This window comes from Chiloscyllium punctatum, chromosome 3 (assembly GCF_047496795.1).
Source record: "Chiloscyllium punctatum isolate Juve2018m chromosome 3, sChiPun1.3, whole genome shotgun sequence".
NCBI classification, from domain to species: Eukaryota; Metazoa; Chordata; class Chondrichthyes; order Orectolobiformes; family Hemiscylliidae; genus Chiloscyllium; species Chiloscyllium punctatum.
In genome coordinates, this window is record NC_092741.1 from 76162762 (window position 1) to 76185763 (window position 23002).

The 23002-nt window shown below is 40.3% G+C and overlaps 1 protein-coding gene across 5 annotated transcripts in view; it reads left to right on the plus strand.

Moving 5' to 3' along the window:
- zufsp (zinc finger containing ubiquitin peptidase 1) overlaps positions 1–23002 on the plus strand; it is a 50301-nt gene that overhangs the window by 24423 nt on the left and 2876 nt on the right. For 4 of the 5 annotated variants that reach the window (XM_072555374.1, XM_072555364.1, XM_072555391.1 and 1 more), the window contains exons 5-8: positions 7041–7209; positions 10407–10595; positions 12852–13017; positions 19727–19890. In XM_072555374.1, coding sequence (XP_072411475.1) covers positions 7041–7209; positions 10407–10595; positions 12852–13017; positions 19727–19890 — 688 coding nt within the window. The remainder of the gene's footprint in view (positions 1–7040; positions 7210–10406; positions 10596–12851; positions 13018–19726; positions 19891–23002) is intronic. The other variant, XM_072555381.1, reaches the window with a different exon arrangement.

The following is a 23002-nucleotide window of genomic DNA, read 5'->3' on the forward strand; positions in this document are numbered from 1 at the left end:
TTTACACCATTTGTATTAGTCCTGAATTACAAAATCAGAATTAATTGGCAAGTTCGTTTGATTTTCATACATTGTCAGTGATCTGTGTCATTTCCTCATTTTAAGCGTCGCTGTAATGTTTACCTGGACAATCCATTCAAACAATTTGAACATTTGTACATGCAAGTGGCAATATGAGAGAAAGTGTATGAAGCAGAGCAACAGAAGAAACATTTAAGGGAAAGTGAGACTGTGTTCCTCTTGCAAAGTACTGGCACTGAAACAACAGGTTTAATAACCTTCTGTGCTGAGCCATTTTCATTTTGGGGAATTGCATTATTGGGCATTAGCAAACCGATCAGCAAATAGCTGATGCTGTGGGTATATTGAAAATTTTAAGACAGCACAATGGTTGATCAACTTATTTTAGATTTTAGAAAATTTAACATGGACATTTTAGGTCTGTTACTATTGACTGTGATTTTTTTTTTAATTTAACATTTTAATATACTATATTTATGGCATTTAAGTCTTCATCTGCCCCCCCATCAGCTTTTGAAAGTTCTTGCCTAATGCCGTCAAAATTGGCCTTGCTCCAATTTAGAACTTCAACTTTTAGATCTGGTCTATCCTTTTCCATCATTATTTTAAGTCTAACAGAATTATGGTCGCTGGCCCCAAGGTGCTCCCCCACTTACACCTCAGTCACCTGCCCTCCCTTATTTCCCAAGAGTAGGTGAGGTTTTGCACCTTCTCTAGTAGGTACAGCCACTTACTGAATCAGAAAATTATTTTGTACACACTTAACAAATTCCTCTCCATCTAAACTCTTAACACTATGGCAGTCCCAGTCTATGTTTGGAAAGTTAAAATCCCCTACCATAACCACGTTATTATTCTTACAGATAGCTGAGATCTCCTTACAAGTTTAATTCTCAATTTCCCTCTGACTATTATGGGGTCTATAATACAATCCCAGTAAGGTGATCATCCCTTTCTTATTTCTCAGTTCCAGCCAAATAACTTCCCTGGATGTATTTCTGGGAATATCCTCACTCAGCACAGTTGTAATGCAATCCCTTTTCAAAAATGCCACACCCCACCCCATCCTCCTCTCTTTCCTCCCTTTCCCTCCTTCTTGTAGCATTTGCATCCTGGAACATTCAACTGCCAGTCCTGCCCATCCCTGAGCCATGTTTCCGTAATTGCCATGATATCCCAGTCCCATGTTCCTAACCATGCCCTGAGTTCATCTGTCTTCCCTATTAGGCCCCTTGCATTGAAATAAAGGCAGTTTAATTTATTAGTCCTACCATGTCCCTGCCTGCCCTGACTGTTGGACTCGCTTCTGTTCTCAATTGTACCAGTCTCAGATTGATCTCTTTCCTCACTATCTCACTGGGTTTCCCCCAGCCTTACCAGTTTAAATCCTCCCAAGCAGGTCTAGCAAATTTCCCTGCTAGTATATTTGTCCACTTCCAATTTAGGTGCAATCCATCTTTCTTGTACAGGTCACTTCTACCCCAAAAGAGATTCCAATGATCCAAAAATGTGAATCCTTCTCCCATACATCAGCTCCTCAGCCATGCATTCATCTGCTCTATCCTCCTACTCCTGCCTCACTAGCTCGTTGCACCGGGAGTAATCCAGATATTACTACCCTTAAGGACCTCCTTTTTAATTTTCTGCCTAACTCCCTGTAATCTCCCTTCAGAATCTCAACCTTTTCCCTTCCTATGTCATTGGTTCCAATGTGGACAATGTCCTCTTGCTGGCCCCTCTCCCCTGTGAGAACATTCTGCACCCTCTGAGACATCCTTGATCCTGGCACCAGGGATGCAACACACCATTCTGATTTTTTGCTGCTGGCCACAGAAACATCTGTCTGTACCTCAGATGAGAGAATCCCCTAACACAATTGATCTCTTGGAACCCAACGTACCCCTCGTTACATTAGAGCCAGTCTCAATACCAGAAACTTGGCTGTTTGTGCTACATTCCCCTGAGAATCCATCACCCCCCCTGTTTGAAATGGGTACATCCACAGAAGACTCCTGCACTAGCTGCCTACCTCTCTGACCTTTCCTGGAGTTAACCCATCTTTGTGACTGTATCTGAGACATCCACCCCCCCACCCCTCCTCCTCCTCCTATAACTGTCATCCATCACGTACTGTTGCTGTTGCAAATTCCTCATTACTTCTAACTTTCTCTCCAACCGATCCATTCGGTCTGATAAGATTCACAAGCCAACAGCATTTATGGCAGATATAATCCACAGTAACCCTTAAACACTCTTTAAATTCCCACATCTGATAAGAAGTACATATCACTCTATTAAAGGCCATTTTTGCTCCTTCACAATCTACAGACCCAGAAATTAACACTGCCTTATTCCTCTAGAAACACTGCCCCAGATTAAATTAATAGTTATGTTTAATCAAGAGACATATTCCCAAAAACATATAATCAAAAAATCCACTCTACTCACTACTGCAGATTCTCTGTAGGCCACACTTAAAACAACGATTCCTAATCTGATTCTGTGCTGTGAAGTTCGCCCAACAGTTCCTCCAAGATCAATTGTGAATTTCACTGTTTGTTAATTTTCCCAGATGCACTCCGATGTCCAACAATACATGAATTCAAACATGAAAGGCAGTAACTCTTGCACTCTCTCTTTCCTGCAATGACCTCACCATGTGCTTCCTTTGTCTGTTCTTCTCCCTTTTAAAACTGCTGTTGTTTTGACTTTTTTCCCCAAAGTTCCAAAACAATGCAACAGCATATAAAACAGTAATTGCTGCTCCTGGAATTCAAGGAAATCACCTCCAGCACCTAAAATACCTCAAAAAAGGAGCAGCTGTTACAGCCAAAAAATTTTCCCATCCTCCATCTTGGATTACCCAGAATCCCCTTACTGGAATGCAAACCCAAACCTTGGGAGTCGGGAGGTGCATATTGGGAATAACTTGTTGCCTGTTACGGAGCATTTGCAAGTAATCAAGCCTTTAATCAAGAAGGTGGCTCACCTTTTGTTTAACGCTAATACTTTGCTATGTATTTCTTCTGCTGTAGCTGGCGTGATCTAGTCAAACAATATGAACTGGTCCAAGAATTTCCAGTTGCTAATGAGGTGAGCAGTAGTCTTCTGTTGGGATGGCCAGAACGAACACCAACCACAATTAGAGTTACAGGCAAAAACCAAATATGTGCAGCGACCTCACGATCCCTTTTCACCGTGTGACAACCCTGACTAAGTTAAATCGGATCAGGATACCCGCTGGAGGCGGAACCTACCTCTGATACCCATCCAGCGACCACTGCTGAGTAATCCTTTCCCGAGGGCACCCTGGAAAGGGGGACATGCTGACCGTAGTATTACACCTTAGGGACTGGGAACAATACAGCGAACTCCCCAACCCACACACTTTCTCCCCACCCCCCAAGTCCCTGGATGAATGGCAGGCTGTTGTTTTAACTGTGGGAAACGTGGCCAGTGGAGAGTGAAGTTTCCTTATTGTTACCTTGGAACTGTTGCAGGGATTGGCATGCTTTCTTATTGATAAATTAGCAAATATATATAGTGACTCTCGTTATACTTCTGGCATGGCCCATGATTGTAGAGCCTTGTGGAAACATAGAGGATTTTTAACTTCCATGGGTCAGCCTTTCATAAATGTTTTTTTAATCTCTTACAGGCTTTGTAATTGCCAGCGAGTCTAGCAGTTCAGCTCACACTGGTGCAATAGATAAAGTCTCCAAAGTAAATGAGCAGTTAGATGCTGCTGCCAAGCAGGCAGCCTTACGCCTCATTGGGTTCCCAGCTAAACCTGGTTAGAAACAGTTTAAGGACGTTTCTGCCAGACCTGGGTGAGATATAGAAAGCACAGGGGGGGGAAGCCCCTGCTGAGGAGTACAAACTATGGACTCGAGTGGAGTGCTCCTCAATACTCAAAGCAAGCTGTGGACTACCTCATGGGAACACGTTTGTGTTTCTTTTTTGCTCCTACCTATCTAGTTGCTATCATCATAAACTTTAGGGGCGGCCTAGTGGATGATAAAAATGATCCAAAGGAGGAAATGATAAAGTATAGGGGAATCAACAGTTAAAAGCATCCATTTTAAATCTCCATCTTGCAATAATAATTTGTCTTATAAGTTTAACATGGCTACTGCAGTCACAGTGACCATGAGAATTAATTAAGGAATGTAAGAATCTTGGCATAACCTTGAAGCTGTTCTTTCTGACAGAACTTATTGGACTATAAACTGGTGTCCTGTAACTTCTGACTTAGAGGAAGGGTAGGGCAAGAGAGTAGCAAGAGAGCCAATGGATATAGACATTACAGAAGGGAGGGAAAGTCAGGAAGGGAAATGAGGAAAAGGCAAATGAGGTAGAAGGATTGAGGGATGTGGAGAAAGGAAAATTTAAAAATGCAGATCTAATCTGGAAATAGCATTGCAAAAACAATTGTGTTTTGGCTTCCAAGCTCAATTCATAAATACAATTTTTTTTTGCTAGTGGCTTACAAATTGTTTTTAAAAATAATTTAATCTATCTTTCTAATCAACCTGTTCGAGAAGTTAATACACAACTTTGGAACAGGTGGGACTTGAACCCAGAGCTCCTAGTCCAAGGGGAAGGGATGCACTGTGCTGCAAAAGGGCCCACTAGAACAGGGTTGATTAAGATGTTTGGTGACAACCTTCAGTTGTCTGTCCTAAGGACCACTGATTTGGTTGTCAAATTGATTGCATCATGTACAGTGCAAATGTTTGCAAATGTTGTCCAAAACAGATTTATATTCATATACAAAGCCATAATACCTTTTAGCAGGTGCATGTCCTCAATAGACAGGAGTTGTTACAAATATTCAAAGTTTGTGCAAAGATTTGTAGCTCGGGTGCTCGTTGTTGAGGTTCTGTTCGCTGAGCTGGGAATTTGTGTTGCAGACGTTTCGTCCCCTGTCTAGGTGACATCCTCAGTGCTTGGGAGCCTCCTGTGAAGCGCTTCTGTGATCTTTCCTCGGCATTTGTAGTGGTTGGAATCTGCTGCTTCCAGTTGTCCGTTCCAGCTGTCCGCTGCAGTGGCCGGTATATTGGGTCCAGGTCGATGTGCTTGTTGATTGATTCAGTGGATGAGTGCCATGCCTCTAGGAATTCCCTGGCTGTCTCTGTTTGGCTTGTCCTAATAATAGTAGTGTTGTCCCAGTCAAACTCGTGTTGCTTGTCATCTGCGTGTGTGGCTACTAAGGATAGCTGGTTGTGTTGTTTCGTGGCTAGTTGGTGTTCATGGATGCGGATCGTTAGCTGTCTTCCTGTTTGTCCTATGTAGTGTTTTGTGCAGTCCTTGCACGGGATTTTGTACACTACATTGGTTTTGCTCATGCTGGGTATCGGGTCCTTTATCCTGGTGAGTTGTTGTCTGAGAGTGGCTGTTGGTTTGTGTGCTGTTATGAGTCCTAGTGGTCGTAGTAGTCTGGCTGTCAGTTCGGAAATGCTCTTGATGTATGGTAAAGTGGCTAGTCCTTTGGGTTGTGGCATGTCCTCGTTCCATTGTCTTTCCCTTAGGCATCTGTTGATGAAATTGCGGGGTATCCGTTTTTGGCGAATACATTGTTGAGGTGGTGTTCTTCCTCTTTTTGCAGTTCTGGTGTGCTGCAGTGTGTTGTGGCCCCTTTGAACAGTGTCTTGATGCAACTTCTTTTGTGTGTGTTGGGGTGGTTGCTTTCGTAGTTCAGGACTTGGTCTGTGTGTGTGGCTTTCCTGTATACCTTTGTGGTGAAATCTCCGTTCAGTGTTCTCTGTACCATCACGTCTAGGAATGGGAGTTGGTTGTCCTTTTCTTCCTCTCTAGTGAATCTGATTCCTGTGAGTGTGGCATTGATGATCCAATGTGTGTTCTCTATTTCTGCGTTTTTAGTGATTACAAAGGTGTCATCCATATATCTGACCCAGAGTTTGGGTTGAATTTGCGATAAGACTGTTTGTTCTAATCTTTGCATTACAGCTTCTGCTATGAGTCCAGAGATGGGTGAGCCCATGGGTGTGCCGTTGATTTGTTCATATATTTGGTTATTGAATGTGAAGTGTGTTGTGAGGCACAGGTCCAGTAGTTTGAGTATGAAGTCCTTGTTGATAGGTTCACCGTCTTGTTGTCTGTTGTCCAGTAGGTTGACTATTGTTTCTCTGGCTAGGGTTTTGTCGATAGAGGTGAACAGTGCCGTTACATCGAATGAGACCATGGTTTCTTCCAGACACACTATATAGTCAACACAGGAATTCTTGAACATCATCAGAAATATACACATAGACAAGGAAGAAAATTGTTACAATTATGGTGTTTATGGCACTTTGGGTGTAAAATGGGTGTGTACGCACCATTAGATAAATTAGATGCTTGGACGCCAGTGTTATATTAGGGCTAGGAATTCAAGGTTTCTCAGTTGAGAGTAAATACCCATTAAAGTTCATTTTAGTTGATAATTTACTAATTAATTATTGGTTGCTGAGTGTACTGTGGAACAGCAGGATATTGCACATCTAAGGGGAAATATGTTATATCCAGAATAGCAGCTTGTTTCTTACCTTCATTACCTCAAATAATTGGTTGGGTTTTGAAGAAAGGTTTAGATTAGATTCCCATTTACTTGACTATTTTTCCATAGCATGTCCATAACATAGTAAATTATCACTGTGTTCTACATCTGGTAACACTAACTACTCTGCTTTGTTTCGAAATGCATATTTACATAAAATCTTTGTATGATATATAGTACTTCTAAGAGTCACACTTAATGTAACATTTCTCCCCATTGTGTTTTCCTTGTCCTACAGTTATAAGGAACCACATTCTGTGAGCTATAATATGTAACATCATGAGAGACCTGTCTGTGCAAAATATATGGAAAGAATAGTTGTTTATCAGATTATGATATTTCTTTAAACAAAGCTTTAAATGTATATTGATGACTTCTGGTTCTGCAACTACTATTCTCAGTCAATGTTGTACAAAATTGGAATTTTAAAGCTATTTTAAAGAAAAATGCTTTCTTCTAGCGGCAATATGGGTTAGATAATGGTGGAGGATACAAACAACAAATGATGCGCAATATGGAGAGGGCTGTGGCACAGGGTCAAATGAATCCTGCGGACTACCACCGTAGAAGAGCAGAAGTAATGGAGACATTAGCAGTTGGAGAAGACGATGACAGAACTCGGACTTCAGGTTTGATTGGTCATTTTTGGCTTTGAAATGAATGTTCTTAATACTAAGCAGAATCTTACTTCATGACTAATATTTACAAGGCCACACTAGGGCAAATCCATTTCTAATGCAGATCCTGTGTTCTCTGAAATTTTGTCCTAAACTTTATAACTTACTTGATCATTTTTAAATTTCTTTGAAACATCATGTTTCTTTGTATTAACATGAAACTGTTTTTAAAAATGTCAAAATATTAAGACTGAAACACAGATCTACAAGGCTGAGAGAAACTTAATACAATAGAACTTGCATATATGTTATCATGGTGTGATCAAAGATAAAGCTTGAGAACAGAACATCCATCTCGGGACTTTCCAAATGATATTATAATGGCATACCTTTGAAATATGTTTGCTGTTATCATGTAGTTAATTTTTGTGGATAGCAAGTTGCCACAAACAGCAGTCTAATGAAAAATGGATTTTGTTTATACTGATAGAGTCATAGAGATGTACAACATGGAAGTAGACCCTTTGGTCCAACTCATCCATGCCGACCAGATATCCCAACCTAGTCTAGTCCCACTTGCCAGCACCCAGCCTATATCCCTCCGAATCCTTCCTGTTCACATACCCATCCAAATGCCTTTTAAATGTTGTAATTGTACCAGCCTCCATCACTTCCTCTGGCAGCTCATTCCACACATATACCACGCTCGGCATGAAAACGTTGACCCCAGGTCTCTTTTATATCTTTTCCCCCTTACCCGAAACCTATGCCCTCTAGTTGTGGACTCCACCCACCCACCATCACCACCACCCCCCCAGGGAAAAGACTTTGTCTGTTTGTCCTTTCCATGCCCCTCATGATTTTATAAACTTCTATGAGGTCACCCCTCAGTCTCCGACTCTCCAAGGAAAACCACCCAAGTCTGTTCAACCTCTCCCTATAGCTCAAATCTTCCAACCCTGGCAACATCCTTGTCAATCTTTTCTGAACCCTTTCACGTTTCACAACATCCTTCTGATAGGAAGGAGACCAAAATTGCATGCAATATTCCAAAAGTGGCCTAACCAACATCCTGTACAGCTGCAACATGACCCCCCAACTCATATACCCAGTACACTGACCAATAAATGAAAGCATAACAAACGTCACCTTCACTGTCCTATGCACTTGCGACTCTATTTTCAAGGAGCTATGAACCTGCACTCCAAGATCTCTTTGTTCAGCAACACTTCCTAGGACCTTACCATTAACTGTATAAGTCCTGCTAAGATTTGCTTTCCCAAAATGCAGTACCTTGCATTTATCTAAATAACTCCATCTGCCACTTCTCAGCCCATTGGCCCATCTGATCAAGATCCCATTGTAATCTGAGGTAACCTTCTTCGCTGGCCACGACCCCTCCAATTTTGGTGTCATCTGCAAACTTACTTACTATATTTCCAATGTTCACATCCAAATCATGTCAATTGACAGATAAGTATTGTCAAGTAAATAGAAGATCATTCCTACTCTTCTTCAACATGGTGTCCTAGGATCTTTCACATCCTCCTGAGATAGTGAATAGAACCTCAAATTTAATATTTCATCTGAAGGAAGATCAGCCTTATAACGAGAATCTTAAGTTGGGAGTCACAAATGACCTAAAAAGTGGGCTGTGCTCATAAGTGATTTCAGAATAATTTATGAAATGGTTTATGAGGACGCAAAAATTTAAATATGATGCACAAGCTAAATAGTTGAGTAAAGCACATGGCCATGACAAGTGAGACTGGTTTACTAGTTGCAGAGGGCAATAACAGTTTCTTCCCTGTTCTATCTGCAGTTTTCTCTTTTGTTCCCTATCTCCTTGAACTAAACAGCAACCTTTAAGAATTTCTCACAATGCTGCTGCATCTGAAGAAAACTGGCCAGCATGGATCACTTGGAAAAACTGTTTCCTGTCTGAGCTGTTATTGAGGCAGCATCTGAGGAGCAGGAGAATCGACGTTTCGGGCATAAGCCCTTCTTCAGGACTCAGTCCTTCTTCAGGACTCCCTCCTGAAGAAGGGCTTATGCCCGAAAAGTCGATTCGCCTGCTCCTCGGATGCTGCCTGGCCTGCTGTGCTTTTCCAGCACCACACTTTTCAACTTTGGTCTCCAGCATCTGCAGTCCTCACTTTCTCCTGAGCTGTTATTGAGCCTACCAAGGTGTTAGGCCAAAACCGACATTGGTCCACCTCTTATGTCCAAAAGTAATTTTCTGTCCTTCTCGAGTCCATTTAAAATCCTTATTCACCTGGCAAGTAGATATTTAAGATAGTCACTCTTATTTCCATTGGAGGCCTTTTGAAGTTATCACTTACACAAACATCCTGTTTAGTCTTCAGAGCACTTGTTTACATTTGGATCCTGACGTCCTTGTATATGCCTTCCTCAAAAATTAGGGTTGGCAATATCTTGTTTCAGTGGCTGTGCTAAAGACACGTGCTTGGAAGAAATAATAGATCTTATTGTCCCATGTTTGTTGCCTACTAAGTTGCTCTGTATGCTTTCTTTGTAAGAGGGTGTGTTCTATATTTATATTAAAAGCAAATCCTTGTGTTATAACCTTTCTTTGTAAAATCATGTGATTTATAACACCATAGTAGAACACTCCCCAAAATTGCAGTGTGGCATCAGCATAGATTTTTGGGTGAGACTTGAAACCACATCTTACTAACTGCGAGGCAGGAGAATGATTCATCGCTAGTACTTAATCGAAGCCAGAAAAGACTTTCTTTAGCTTTAACTGCCATCATTTACTTTCAATTTTAAAAAAAATCTTGTATGTTGTTCATTCATGGGGTGTTAGTACCCACTTACATCCCTAGTTCCGCAGAGGGTTGTTATTAATATCAAGCATATTACTGTCTGGAGTCACTCGTAGGTTAGCTTGGGTAAGGAAGGCACAGTTCCTTTCTTAAAAGACATTAGTGAAACTGATTAGTTTTCTTTTACAACAATTGACATTGTTAAATTGGTTAATATCATTTTAAATTTGTTTTTAATTTCAAATTAACCAGTGCTTGAGAATAATTTAATTGCACTTAACCACACAACTAGAGAATCAATGACTTCAAGATTGCTTTTTCACTATATAGATGTCTAACAAAAAAATTATGTTGTTGAATATATGAGCAAGAGCTCCATTGATTTATATTTACTTATTGAACTATGTTCTTGTTTTATAGGCCTAATTAAGATGCTAAATGATTATTATCAGAAAAATGGTGCAGAAATAAGGCATGTGTTTCTGTGTGCAGAAACTGATCACTACCATGCCTCTTTAGGAGACAAAGGCTGGGGATGTGGATACCGGAATTTTCAAATGCTTCTTTCCTCACTTCTGAAGATGGAAGGGTATAAGCGTGATTTACATGGTACAGATGTTATACAAAAGTATTACTGTTTGTAGGATGGTGACAGCAAACTCTAGAAACATAATTTTTAGCAAGCTCTCATAGTATTTAGTTTGTAACTTGGTAATCCTAGGTTGCAGCATTTTATTTTGCAGTGGGTGCATGCCTGCCTCTGATTCAGAAATTACTGTTTCCAATCCCCAAATATGATCACCAAGAAAGGCATGTTAATAATGCGCCTAGGCAGGTTGAGTGTCAATCTATAATCCTTCCATTACATAGCAACGGCAATTGTAAAAATGTAAGGAATCCCTAATCAGCCACGTGATTGATAGAAAGTTGCAGCTGTACGATTACTAACCATGGCTTCAGACTACAACATTCATGTAAAAGTCCATATTGCCATAATGATCTAGATTCTGACTGAATTACAACATAGCACGACCAATCATAGATCACAAGTGTGCTTTCCATACATTTCCTTTTGACAATTAATTTTCCTTTTTAGTTTCAGGAGACTGTTGCATTTCTGTAAAATGGTGAATAATTATGAACTATAGTCTATCAAATATAGCCCTGAGGCTTGCCTTGGCTTTTGCATTCTTTTTGTCATGTACGTGACCATCGTTCATGTTTTAATTCTGGAAGCAAAGTAGACGTTAATATTAGAAACAGTCAAGGCCCAGGACCTGTTTTGGCATTTTAACCTTGTCTGATATAGTTTTCCTGTAAAACCTATAATTTCTCATATAAATCAGAATACTAATGTCTTTGCAAAACAAGGGCCCAAATCTTTTGGGAGGTTGACACTTGCATCCCTACATGCCTCAGTTACAACCAAGCTTCTTGAGAAGAAGGAATTCTTCTTTGTAGCATGTAATCACAGAGGATATCAGGACACACCTCCCTTTTATGGCATCACTTGTCTTAATTGTTTTATTCAGCACGTTAGTGAATATGTGTGGTGTGAGTGAGGTATCAGGGTGGCTGCTGGGTCGGTTAGAGTATTGTTAGATCAGGTGTAACATGGTAAATGTAGATCAAGGGGGTAGTAGAGAGGGTCAAGAGGGAAGTTGGCAGGAGTCAGATGGAGAGACCAGGTCAGTCTGGGGAGCAGGGCAGTCAGAGTTGATGGGGAGTTTGAATGTTGGGATGGAGTTTGGACAGGGTGAGTATTGTCAGGTTACTGTAGAATTTAACATGGCTTTAATTAGAAAAAGCTAAACCTTTTACATGCAGAGTTAAAGCTCTACAACATGTACTGGGTGTATTTAGGAAAGTGGGGTTTTTCCTCTATTTCACTGAATTGGCTATTTAGGTCATGAACTCAAGTTCATAAAGGGAGTCTATATAACTAAAGAGAAAACAAGTTTTCAAGTAAGATTTTCTGTAGTACCTGCTGGATGTCATTTTCAGTTATTGACCTAATTCAATAGACCAGTGGAATGATGAAAGCCAGCTGCGGGCATCGCTGGCTAGAACAGCATTTATTGTCTATCCCTAATTTTAGGGTGGCACGTTGGTTCAGTGGTTAGCACTGCTGCCTCACAACACCTCTAGTGTCAGTCTGTGTGGATTTTGCATATTCTCCCCGTGTCTGCATGGGTTTCCTCCAGGTGCTCCGGTTTCCTCCCACAGTCCAAAGATGTGCAGGTTAGGTGAATTGGCCATGCTAAATTGCCCATAGTGCTAGGTGCATTAAACAGAGGCAAATGGGTCTGGGTGGGTTACTGTTCGGAGGGTTGGTGTGGACTGGTTGGGCCGAAGGGCCTGTTTCGCACTGTAGGGAATCTAATCTAATTGCCCTTGAAGGTTATGGTGAGTTTCCTTTTTGATCTGCTGAAGTGCACGTGGTGCAGATAGATTCACAATGCTGAAAGGGAGGTAATTCGACAGTGAAGGAATGTAGTTCCAAGTCAGGGTGGTGAGTGGCATAGATATAGGAACACTACAACCCACAAGTGCTCATGTCTTTGTTGTCTTTGACTTTTCAGATTATATGCTTTTGCAAGATGTTATTAAGGGAGCTTGCTGAGTTGGTGCACTAGAAGGCGCATAATGCTGTTACTGTGCAATAGTGGTGGAAGGAATAAATATAGAAGGTGCGGGAGGAATCCAATGGGATGCTTTACCCAAGATTGTGTCAAGCTGCCTGAGTGTTGTTGGTGTCACACTCATCTGGACAAATTTAATTTGGATTATGTTTACATCTTTGAATTTTTTTTAAAAAGTTTCGATGTAGAGTTGTAAATATTTTCTATTTATTCTCTCTTTTAGGCATTGCAATCCCTTGCATTCCGAAAATCCAGTCTATGATAGAGGAAGCATGGAAGGATGGTTTTGATCCTCAAGGTGCTGCACATTTTAAAAATAAATTGCAGGGAACTCGAGCTTGGATTGGAGCAACGGAAATCTATTCTTTATTGACTTCCCTAAGAATAAAGTTAGTATATGAGTTAAGAATACTTTGGACTGATTAAAACTGTACCTCCTGATCTGAACATTGTTCTGGTAATTTTTAATTCCATTGCAAGAGTTAAACTGGCACTTGAATTCACTTGTCATGCTTAAAGGACTGAAATTGAAACTTGCTATTTGACAACACTGCAGTAAAGTTCAATGTAATGCCCAACTAAATTAATTATTGTAAAATTGGAGGAGATGATGATGGAGTAGTGATAGTGTTAATAGACTAGTAATTATTAGACGAGGAGCAGCATTGGCCTAGTGGCTTTATCGCTTGACTACTAATCCAGAGATCCAGATAATGTCCTGGGGATCAGGTTCAGGTACCACCATAGCGGATTGTCCTGAAAATCCCATCTGGTTCACTAAAGTCCTTTCGGCAAGGGAACTCACCTAGCTGGGTCTGTGTGTGATTCCATACCCCACAGTGCATACTGCATATAGCAATCTGGTTTATCCTTAACTTTGCACTGGGCAATTAGGGATGGGCAACAATAAACATCTTGTAAGTATTAAAATAACTAGGCTAAAGGGAACAGGTCCAAATTCCACCATGGTGGAATTTAAATTCAGTTATTAATTCTGGAATTGAAACTAGTTTCCGTAATGGAAACAATAACACTATGATCCATTGTCATACTTTTTAAAAAAAACATTTGATTCATTAACATCCTTTCAGAAGGAACTCTGCCCTCCTTACCCAATGTGACCTTCGTGTGACTCCAGATTCACAGTAATATGGCTGACTCTTAACTGATCTTTGAAGTGGTCTAGCAGTCATTCAGCTTCAGTGGCACTTTGGGATGGGCAACAAAAACTAACTTGTTGACCACACTCACTCCATGAAAGAATAAAAAAGGTTATTTCAAATGCCCCATGATCAAAATGTACTGTAGATCAAAACTGCTCAATAACCAATAGTCATACAGCATGAAAACAGACCCTTTGGTCCAACCAGTCCATGCCAACCATAATCTCAAACTAAACTAGTTTCACTTGCTGCGCTTAGCCCATGCCCATTCAAATATTTCTTATTCATTGTCTTGGAAGTGTTGCAAGTGTACCTGCATCCACCACTTCCTCTGGAAATTAATTCGACACATGAACCACTCTGTAAAAAAAACAAATAAATTGCCCTCGTCTTTTTTAAATTTTTCTCCTATCATCTTAAAAATATACTCCATAATTTTGAAATCCCCCACCCTAGGGGAAGACACCTGCCATTCAACTCACCTCTACACCTCATGATTTTATAAACCCCAATAAGGTCGCTTCTCAACCTCCTACCCTCCAATGAAAGAAGCTGCAGTCTCTCTTTAGAAATCAAACCCTCCATTCTTGGCAATATCCTGGCAAATCTTTTCTGAACCCTCTCCTGCTTAATACAATCCTTCCTATAATAGCGAGACCAGAACTGGACACATTAGTCCAGAAGAGGCCACACTAGCATCCTGTACAACCTCAACATCACATCCCAACTCCTATACTCAAAGATCTAAGCAATGAAGGAGAGTGGTTATTAAAGTGGTCGTTAATTCAACTATTTGGAGGACTAATATTTAAAATTGCTACAGACTAATGACATCACTGCTTTATATTGCAGAGTTGAAGCCTATTGCATTCTTTTAAAAACTGCCAGTGTTTCAAGATGGATTGTGATTCAGAAATATTCCAGGCAAAGCTTTAATGCAATTAATCTGCCACAATGATAGTACAGAACTCCAGTTAGGACTTAATTTTATTTAGATCTGACCCTTCCTTTAGTGTTTGGGAGCTTGAGCTTGTAAGTGCTAAATGCTACGCATGCAGTTTTTTAATGCTAAGTTAGATGCGTTCTAAGTAGCTGCACATGGATTTCATAAGGCATTTTGTGACCTGCAACCAGATCAGATACCAGCGCTAATCAGTATCTGCAGCATGGCAGTTTGTGCAGCATTCTAGTTTGTAAGATTCTGACCAACTCAAATCTTTCTGTACATATCCATATCCCCCAGTGTAAGTCATTGATTATATTTGTTAAAATATTAAAGGATTTCATTTGAATATTTCAACAGTCCAGTAATGATAAGTGTTTATATTTTGCTATCAATATTTTTACCACAAAGTCAGAAGTTAAACAGATGTTTTCCTTCTCTCTACCTTTGTTCACCACATGTGCCACCTGAGGTACCATCCACTGCGGCTTGAGAGAATTATGGAAAGCTGATGGTTTTCCAAAATTGGATATGAAATCAACTGTGTTACTGTCATTGAAATTGTGTGATAAAATAGATGAATGTTGATGTTGGAAACGTTAGCTTTTAATTTTCACATTGTTTCTTCATTAAGATTTATAGCAATTCATTTGCATTATGCTTTAAATGAAAAGTAAAGTTGGTTCTATTCTGTTTAACGTTCTGTCTGAATCTTATCCAAGTGGAGCTGAATGATGTTTTTTCTTCCCCATTTTATTGTCACTATCCTGATATGCCTAAATGATATTGGCAAATCAGTCAGTTTTGAACCTGTTCTCACAAACTTAAACAAACTCCTCAGAGCCAGCGGAGAGTAAATCGAGCCTAAATCCCAGAAATGAAGTGCGTAAACCTTTATCTGCCTCCATAAAAGTTACTGATCATGTGTTTTTATAGCTCAAAATAATTTTAAATTGCGTATTGGTTTCAAAGTGCAAAACATAATGCAAAATTACAAGGCTAGAAGGAAGTTACATCATTAAATGTTTCATGAAATGTGAATAGGTGACATGATAATGACCCATTGACTTAATAATTGTGATAACAACATTGAAATAAAAGGTAAGAATAAGACAGTTGCTCTTTAATTGTTAATGTCCAGGTGTACTTTCATGTGTTATGAGAAAAGGTTGGACAAACTGGCTTGTTTTGTCTGGAGGTTTAGAAGAGTGAGGGATAACTTGTCCTGAACAATGTGAATTTTGAGGTGATATAATTAAGGGCAGCATTTTAAAACTTGAGGTTTTAATTGAAATGAATTGGGTTTTTTTTGAGGTTTGTGAAACTCTAAAACTCTGTCAGGCTGTGGAGGTGGACGCGTTGGATATTTTTGAGGTGCGTGCAGATAAGACCATAAGATATAGGAGTGGAAGTAAGGCCATTCAGCCCATCGAGTCCACTCTGCCATTCAATCATGGCTGATGGGCATTTCAACTCCACTTACCTGCATTCTCCCCGTAGCCCTTAATTGCTTGTGACATCAAGAATTTATCAATCTCTGCCTTGAAGACATTTAGCGTCCCGGCCTCCACTGCACTCTGTGGCAATGAATTCCACAGGCCCACCACTCTCTGGGTGAAGAAATGTCCCCGCATTTCTGTTCTGAATTTACTCCCTCTAATTCTAAGGCTGTGTCCACGGGTCCTAGTCTCCTTGCCTAACGGAAACAATTTCCTAGCGTCCACCCTTTTTGTTTTTTTACGACAGGGGAATCAAAGATTATCAGAAGTAGATGGGCATAAAGAATTTAAAACATAAATGGAACAGTTATGATATTGAATGGTGGAAAAATGTTTGAGGAGCCAAGTGGCCTACATCTGCTTCTATTCGATATATCTACAAATAATTCAGTTTGTCTTTTAGAAATAAAAAAAGTGACAACAATACTAAGAGTTCAGGAACAGTGCGACCTGAGAGTACATGTACAAAAAGAATTGAAGGTGATAGGCTTAAAAAGTGGTGTAAATGGTATCTGTGGTTCTGGGCTTCTTAAATAGAGGTGTGGAGTACAGCAGCAAAGAGGTTATAGTAAATCTTTAGTTAAATTGAAGAACCTGGAATTATTCTTCTTTTTGAATAAGAGATTAGGAAAACTATGGTGACATGAAATGACAGGAATTTTATTACTTACAAACCAGAAGAAAATAATAATAAAATGCAAGATTAAACAGACAGCACACATAAAGTGTTTAAAAGGACGGAGAAGTCTTGGAAGATTAAGAATAGGTAGTCCAAAAAAAAATCCTTAGGTGTGAAGTTTTAACGTAAAGGAACTTTTTAAAAATTGATGTCTTGTATCCTCTGCGATGGTGAAAATTGGAGGTATCCTTGAATTTATGGTGAATGGATATTTTGCCAATTTGCTTTTCCAAGTGGTGTCTTTTGAGAGAGAGACAGAGAGAGAGATCAATTGTTATGAATCTATTTTCTTCGCTATCTCTAAAGCTGTTGCCCAAGATACAGTTCACTGAACCTCAGGTAACGTTTGTCCCAATAATGTGAAACTTCCAGAAAAGTGTGGATGAAACCGAAGATAAAGATCTGAGTCTCACAGCTTTTCTTTTTATATTTGTTAATTTTAGCTTAGACCGATTCTTGTTTATTGATGTTTTCATGAATTTGAACCTGTTCAAGTGACCGCTTCAGTTGTATTAAGTTGGTTAAGTGTGGCTTTGTTTAAAAAAGCTTTTTGTCCATGAAGGATCTAAGGTACTAAAGCCAGATGTTGGAAGTTGGAAATTGCTCGTGTTAGTTTTTACGGCAATAACAGATTCTTAAAGTTTTCATTAGCTTTGCCGGAAACTAAATGACCTTTTAAGAGTGTTCATGAGTACGGAGCTCTTTGATCACTTGCCTCTGTATAAAAGCCCAGGTTTAATCTATGATCTATTGTGATAGCTGTTTTCAGTTGGCTGATACAACGGACCTTACAGTTCCGTGGGGTAGTTAGTTCTGATGATTATCAAACTGAAGTAACATCAGTGGAGTGAGGGCGAGAGTAAATGTAACTCGATTGCTCCCCGGATCCATTCAGGTTGCTACCACTCACTTCTAACCTCGATTTACAAACTTTGTTTCAAATTACTTCATTAGATGTGGATGTTGCTGGATGGGCTGGTATTTATTGTCCATCCCTAGTTGCACTTGGGAAGGTGGTGGTGACTGCTTTGTTGAACCTCCAGTCCATTTGGTGCAAGTACACCCAAGTATTGTTTAGGATGGGACTTCTAGGATTTTGACCCAGTGATGTTGAAGGTAGAGTGATGCATTTCCATTACAAACATGGAAAATGCTGGAAAAACTGAGTAAATTTGGCTGCATGTGTGGAGAAGAAAACAGTTAACATTAAGTCCAGAATGACACTTTTCTAGAAGATGCTGCCAGATCTGCTGAATTTCTTCAGTATTTTCTGTGTTAGTTTCAGATTTCCAGCATCCATTTGATGTATTTCTATGTCAAGACCCTGAGTGAGTTGGAAGAGAGCTTGCAAGTGGTGGTGTTCCCTCGTTTTTCTGGATGGTAGTGGTTGTATGTTTGGAAGGTGCTGTCAAAGCAGTCTTGGTGAATTTCTGCAGTGCAACTTATAGATGGTATATTGCTAAGTATCAGTAGTGGAGGAAATGGATTTTTGTATATCTGGTGCCAATCAACAAGATTACTTTGTCCAGGGTGCATGCTGTTGGTGTCCATTTTTAAAAATGTTTCTCCTATGCTTGGAAGCATAGGTCATGTCCTGTCACAATGTCTAGCAGGAAGAGTAAAAGGAAATTTAAAGGAGAATTGCAAGAAAAAAATTCAAACTGTTGAAAATGGAGAGGATTATTTATGTTGTGGTTCTGTTTGCCAAGCTGGGAATTTGTCTTGCAAACGTTTCGTCCCCTGTCTAGGTGACATCCTCCGTGCTTGGGAGCCTCCTGTGAAGCGCTTCTGTGCTGTTTTCTCTGGTATTTATAGTAAACCACAAAGGTTTACAGGAAAGCCACACACACAGACCAAGTCCTAAACTATGAAAGCAACCACCCCAACACACACAAACGAAGTTGCATCAGGACACTATTCAAAAGGGCCACAACACACTGCAGCACACCAGAACTACAAAAAGAGGAAGAGGAACACCTATACAAAGTATTCGCCAAAAACGGATGCCCTCGCAATTTCATCAACAGATGCCTAAGGGAGAGACAACGGAACGAGGACATGCCACAACCCAAAGGACTAGCCACACTACGATACATCAGGAGCATTTCTGAACTGACAGCCAGACTACTACGACCACTAGGACTCATAACAGCACACAAACCAACAGCCACACTCAGACAACAACTCACCAGAACAAAGGACCTGATACCCAACATGAGCAAAACCAATGTAGTGTACAAAATCCCATGCAAGGACTGCAGAAAACACTACATCGGACAAACAGGAAGACAGTTAACGATCCGTATACACGAACACCAACTAGCCACGAAACGACACGACCAGCTATCCTTAGTAGCCACACACGCAGACGACAAGCAACATGAATTCGACTGGGACAACACTACCATTATAGGGCAAGCCAAACAGAGAACAGCCAGGGAATTCCTAGAGGCATGGCACTCATCCACAGACTCTATGAACAAACACATCGACCTGGACCCAATATACCGGCCACTACAGTGGACAGCTCGAACTGACAACCGGAAGCGGCAGAGACAGGCCACTATAAATACCGGAGAAAACAGCACTGAAGCGCTTCACAGGAGGCTCCCAAGCACTGAGGATGTCACCTAGACAGGGGACGAAACGTTTGCAAGACAAATTCCCAGCTCGGCGAACAGAACCACAACAACGAGCACCCGAGCTACAAATCTTCTACCCAACTTTGAGGATTATTTATGCTGCTGTAAAAATTAATACATTTAAGTATTTTCTCTGCAGCAGAATAATTTGAATATTCTGTTTGTATTTCAGATGTCAAATTGTTGATTTCCATCATCCAACTGGACCGTCCGACACACATCCTCGTTTATTTGAGTGGATGTGGCAGTTCTATTCTTCAGGCAGGGATGCAGGACTGTGCTTACAATCCAAAGTTATATGGACTAGCAAGCCACCAATCTATCTACAGCACCAGGGTAAAAAAACAGACATTTCAAGCATTTTTCAACCTTCAGTGATTTTCAGTTGACCTACCATACTCTGATATTTTCAAGCCATCATTATCACCTATAAAATGATATATAATTGATGAGAAGGTGGAATGTCCACAGCAGTTTGTATGTATATATGTATTGGACACTATTTAGGCATCACTGCGGTGCAAGTGTGCAGTGGTACCAATTGCACTCTGCACTAGTAGTTGAAATCTTTGAGAGATCAAATGCTCACTGCTTCTTCAGAAGGCTGAATTGATGCAGGAGATGGTCTTTTTGAGAGAGGTGGTTGTTAAAGTATGGGAAGTGCTCAGAATCCCTCCCTCTCCACTTATGGGGTTTGGACAGGACCTTTAACTGGCCTTGATGCGCTTTTAGTTTTGGCTACATTTGAAAGCAATTTTTTTTTGTTTGTAGAATTGAGAGAGCATGTGCATTGCAAAGCTGGTGCAGATTGAACAACAGTCATCCTAACCATAAATCATATAGTTCTGTCAGCCAGCTTAATTTTGGTATGGAGGTGATTGAGGTTAGAGTTTTTCATCTAGGCAATATTTAATAAACCAGAGCACAGTTGAGCTTTAAGGTGACACATAAGCATGTTAGAGAAATTCCAGCAGCAATGTCTCCACTGCATCCTCCAGATTCAATAGGAAGATGTTAGATCAAAAGCTAAATTCTGTCTTGGTGCCAGATGCATTTGCATTGAGGCAAAATTCCTGCAAAGCCAATTACGAGGAATTGGTCACTGTGCCAGGATGGCTGAAAAAGCATCTTTCCCAGCAGGTCCTGTCTTCTCAACTCCGGTGGACAGCATTCCAGGGTGGACAAATAATACACTAGAAAAATACTCTAAAGCTTTTCTGGAAATGTGTCAGCATTGACACTATCTGGTCGAAGGTCTGCAGGCCAACAATCTGCCTGTTCAGCCAAATGAACACATGACAGAAACCTACATCCTGAGACGACAAAATGTTGCTCCTTCACCTGGACAATTTCCTTTTCAATCATGGGATATGGGTATCACCCTGCTAGCCTGCATTTATTGATCATCCATCGTTGTCCTCCAGAAGGTGGTTGTGAGGGACTTTCTTAAACTGCTAAAGTCCCTATGTTCGAGGCAAACACAAAATCCTGTTAGGAAGGGAATTCCAGTAGTTTTACCCTGCAATACCGACAGAACAGTGATATAGTTCCACAGTGAGTGGCTCAGGGCTAGTGATGATCCCACTTCTCTCCTGCTCATGTCTTTCTTCTTGAAAGTGGTCATGGATTTGGAAGGTGCTCTTGAAGGATCTCTGGTGAAGTTCTGCAGTTGATTGTACACGCTGCTGCTACTGTGTGCAAGTAGTGGAGAGAATGAATGTGGTGTCAATCAGAAGATCTGCTCTCATTCTGATGGTGTCAAGCTTATTGAGTCTTGTTGGAGCTGCACTCATCTAGGCAAGTGGGAAGTTTTCCATAGCATTTCTTACTTGAGCCTTGTAGATGGTGACTGGCTTTGGAGAGTCAGGAGGTGAATTACTCGTTGCAGTATTCCTAATCTCTGATCTGCTCTTGTAGCCAATGTATTTATATGGCTAGTCCAGTTGAGTTGTCAATTGTAAACCCCAGGATGTTGATACTTGGGGATTTAGTGATAGAATATCAAGGGATGGTTGTTAATTTGTCTCTCCATTGGAGATGGTCATTGCACAGTATTTGTTACATGACATTTTTAAACCCGGATATTGTTCAGGTGTTGTGGCATTTGAACGCTGCGCCCATATCTGAACTATTAGTAAATGTATGTTCTATGTAGCTAACTAAATTTAAAGTTTTTGAAGCCATAGGGGAAGATTGTGTCTTGCTTATATGGATCTTAATCTACTAAACACTTTCCAGTAGCATCAAATACAGGTTGTTCAGCTTTTAATTATTATACGCAAAATTGTCACCATCCTGAAGAAGCTAGTCAGGAGTGTGATGGAAAACTCCCCACCTGCCATCTAGAAAGAGAGCAGCCCTCTTTTTTTTTTTGACACCACATCTACTCCTTCCCACCACTGATGTACAGTAGCAGCAGTGGATATTATCAACAAGTGCACTACAGAACTTCACCAAAGATCCTTAGAGAGTACGTTCCATATCCACAGCCATTTCCATCAAGAAAGACAAGCGGCAGATAAATGGGAACACCACTGGCTGTAAGTTGCTCTTGGTCCTATCTTGGAGCTGTATCACTGTTCCTTCAACATCACCGGGTGAAAGTCCTGGAATTCCCTTCCTAACAGCATTTTGGTGACCTCACTTGATGAAGGAGCAGCGTTCTGAAAGCTTTTGGTTTCAAATAAACCTGTTGGACTATAACCTGATGTCTTGTGACTTATGACTTTTGTCCACCCCAGTCCAATACTGGCACCTGCACATCATGCATAGATGTTGACTGTAACTTCTGAATGATTTACCACTTTTGCATACGCTTGACTTATTTCCCATTCAGTTTCTGATCAATTTAAATTGTTTATTCCTAATCTGACTTTTATCCAACATTGATTGTTAAGTGCATGTTGCAGTACAAGCTTCCTCTCATCATTTTCTTAGTTTGTTTCATGGCAAATAGGCAGTTTCCTTTACCAAGTCAATGATAAATAATAAAATGCCTGTAAATTCATAAGTACTGCGCAGTGGCCAACATTAGCAGCAAACCCATAACAATGGTACACAGCAAATTGGTTAACCTGCATATTCTGAACCAGCACGCTTGATAAACTGGCAAGAAATCTATACCTCAAATAATGCAAAGTTTACTGTATTAATTTGGTGAATTTAATAGTTTAATTTCTCTCAGTGTAAATATCTTGTTCCAAGAAATGGCCACACGAAGTATCAACAGTTGATTCAATTTCGAATCAATTTCTCCTCAAATACCACAATGCCCAAGCAGTCAGTTGAGGGTGTGAGTGAGAAGGCTGTCTGCCAATACATTTTATTTAAGGCAAAGTTGTGTTCTTGTTAAAAGTGTAACGTTGATGTGTACACTCCCTGCATTACGGTTCTATGACTTAGTGTGTGTTTTTACAGCGATGACATTGACCTCTTGATTGTCCAGAAT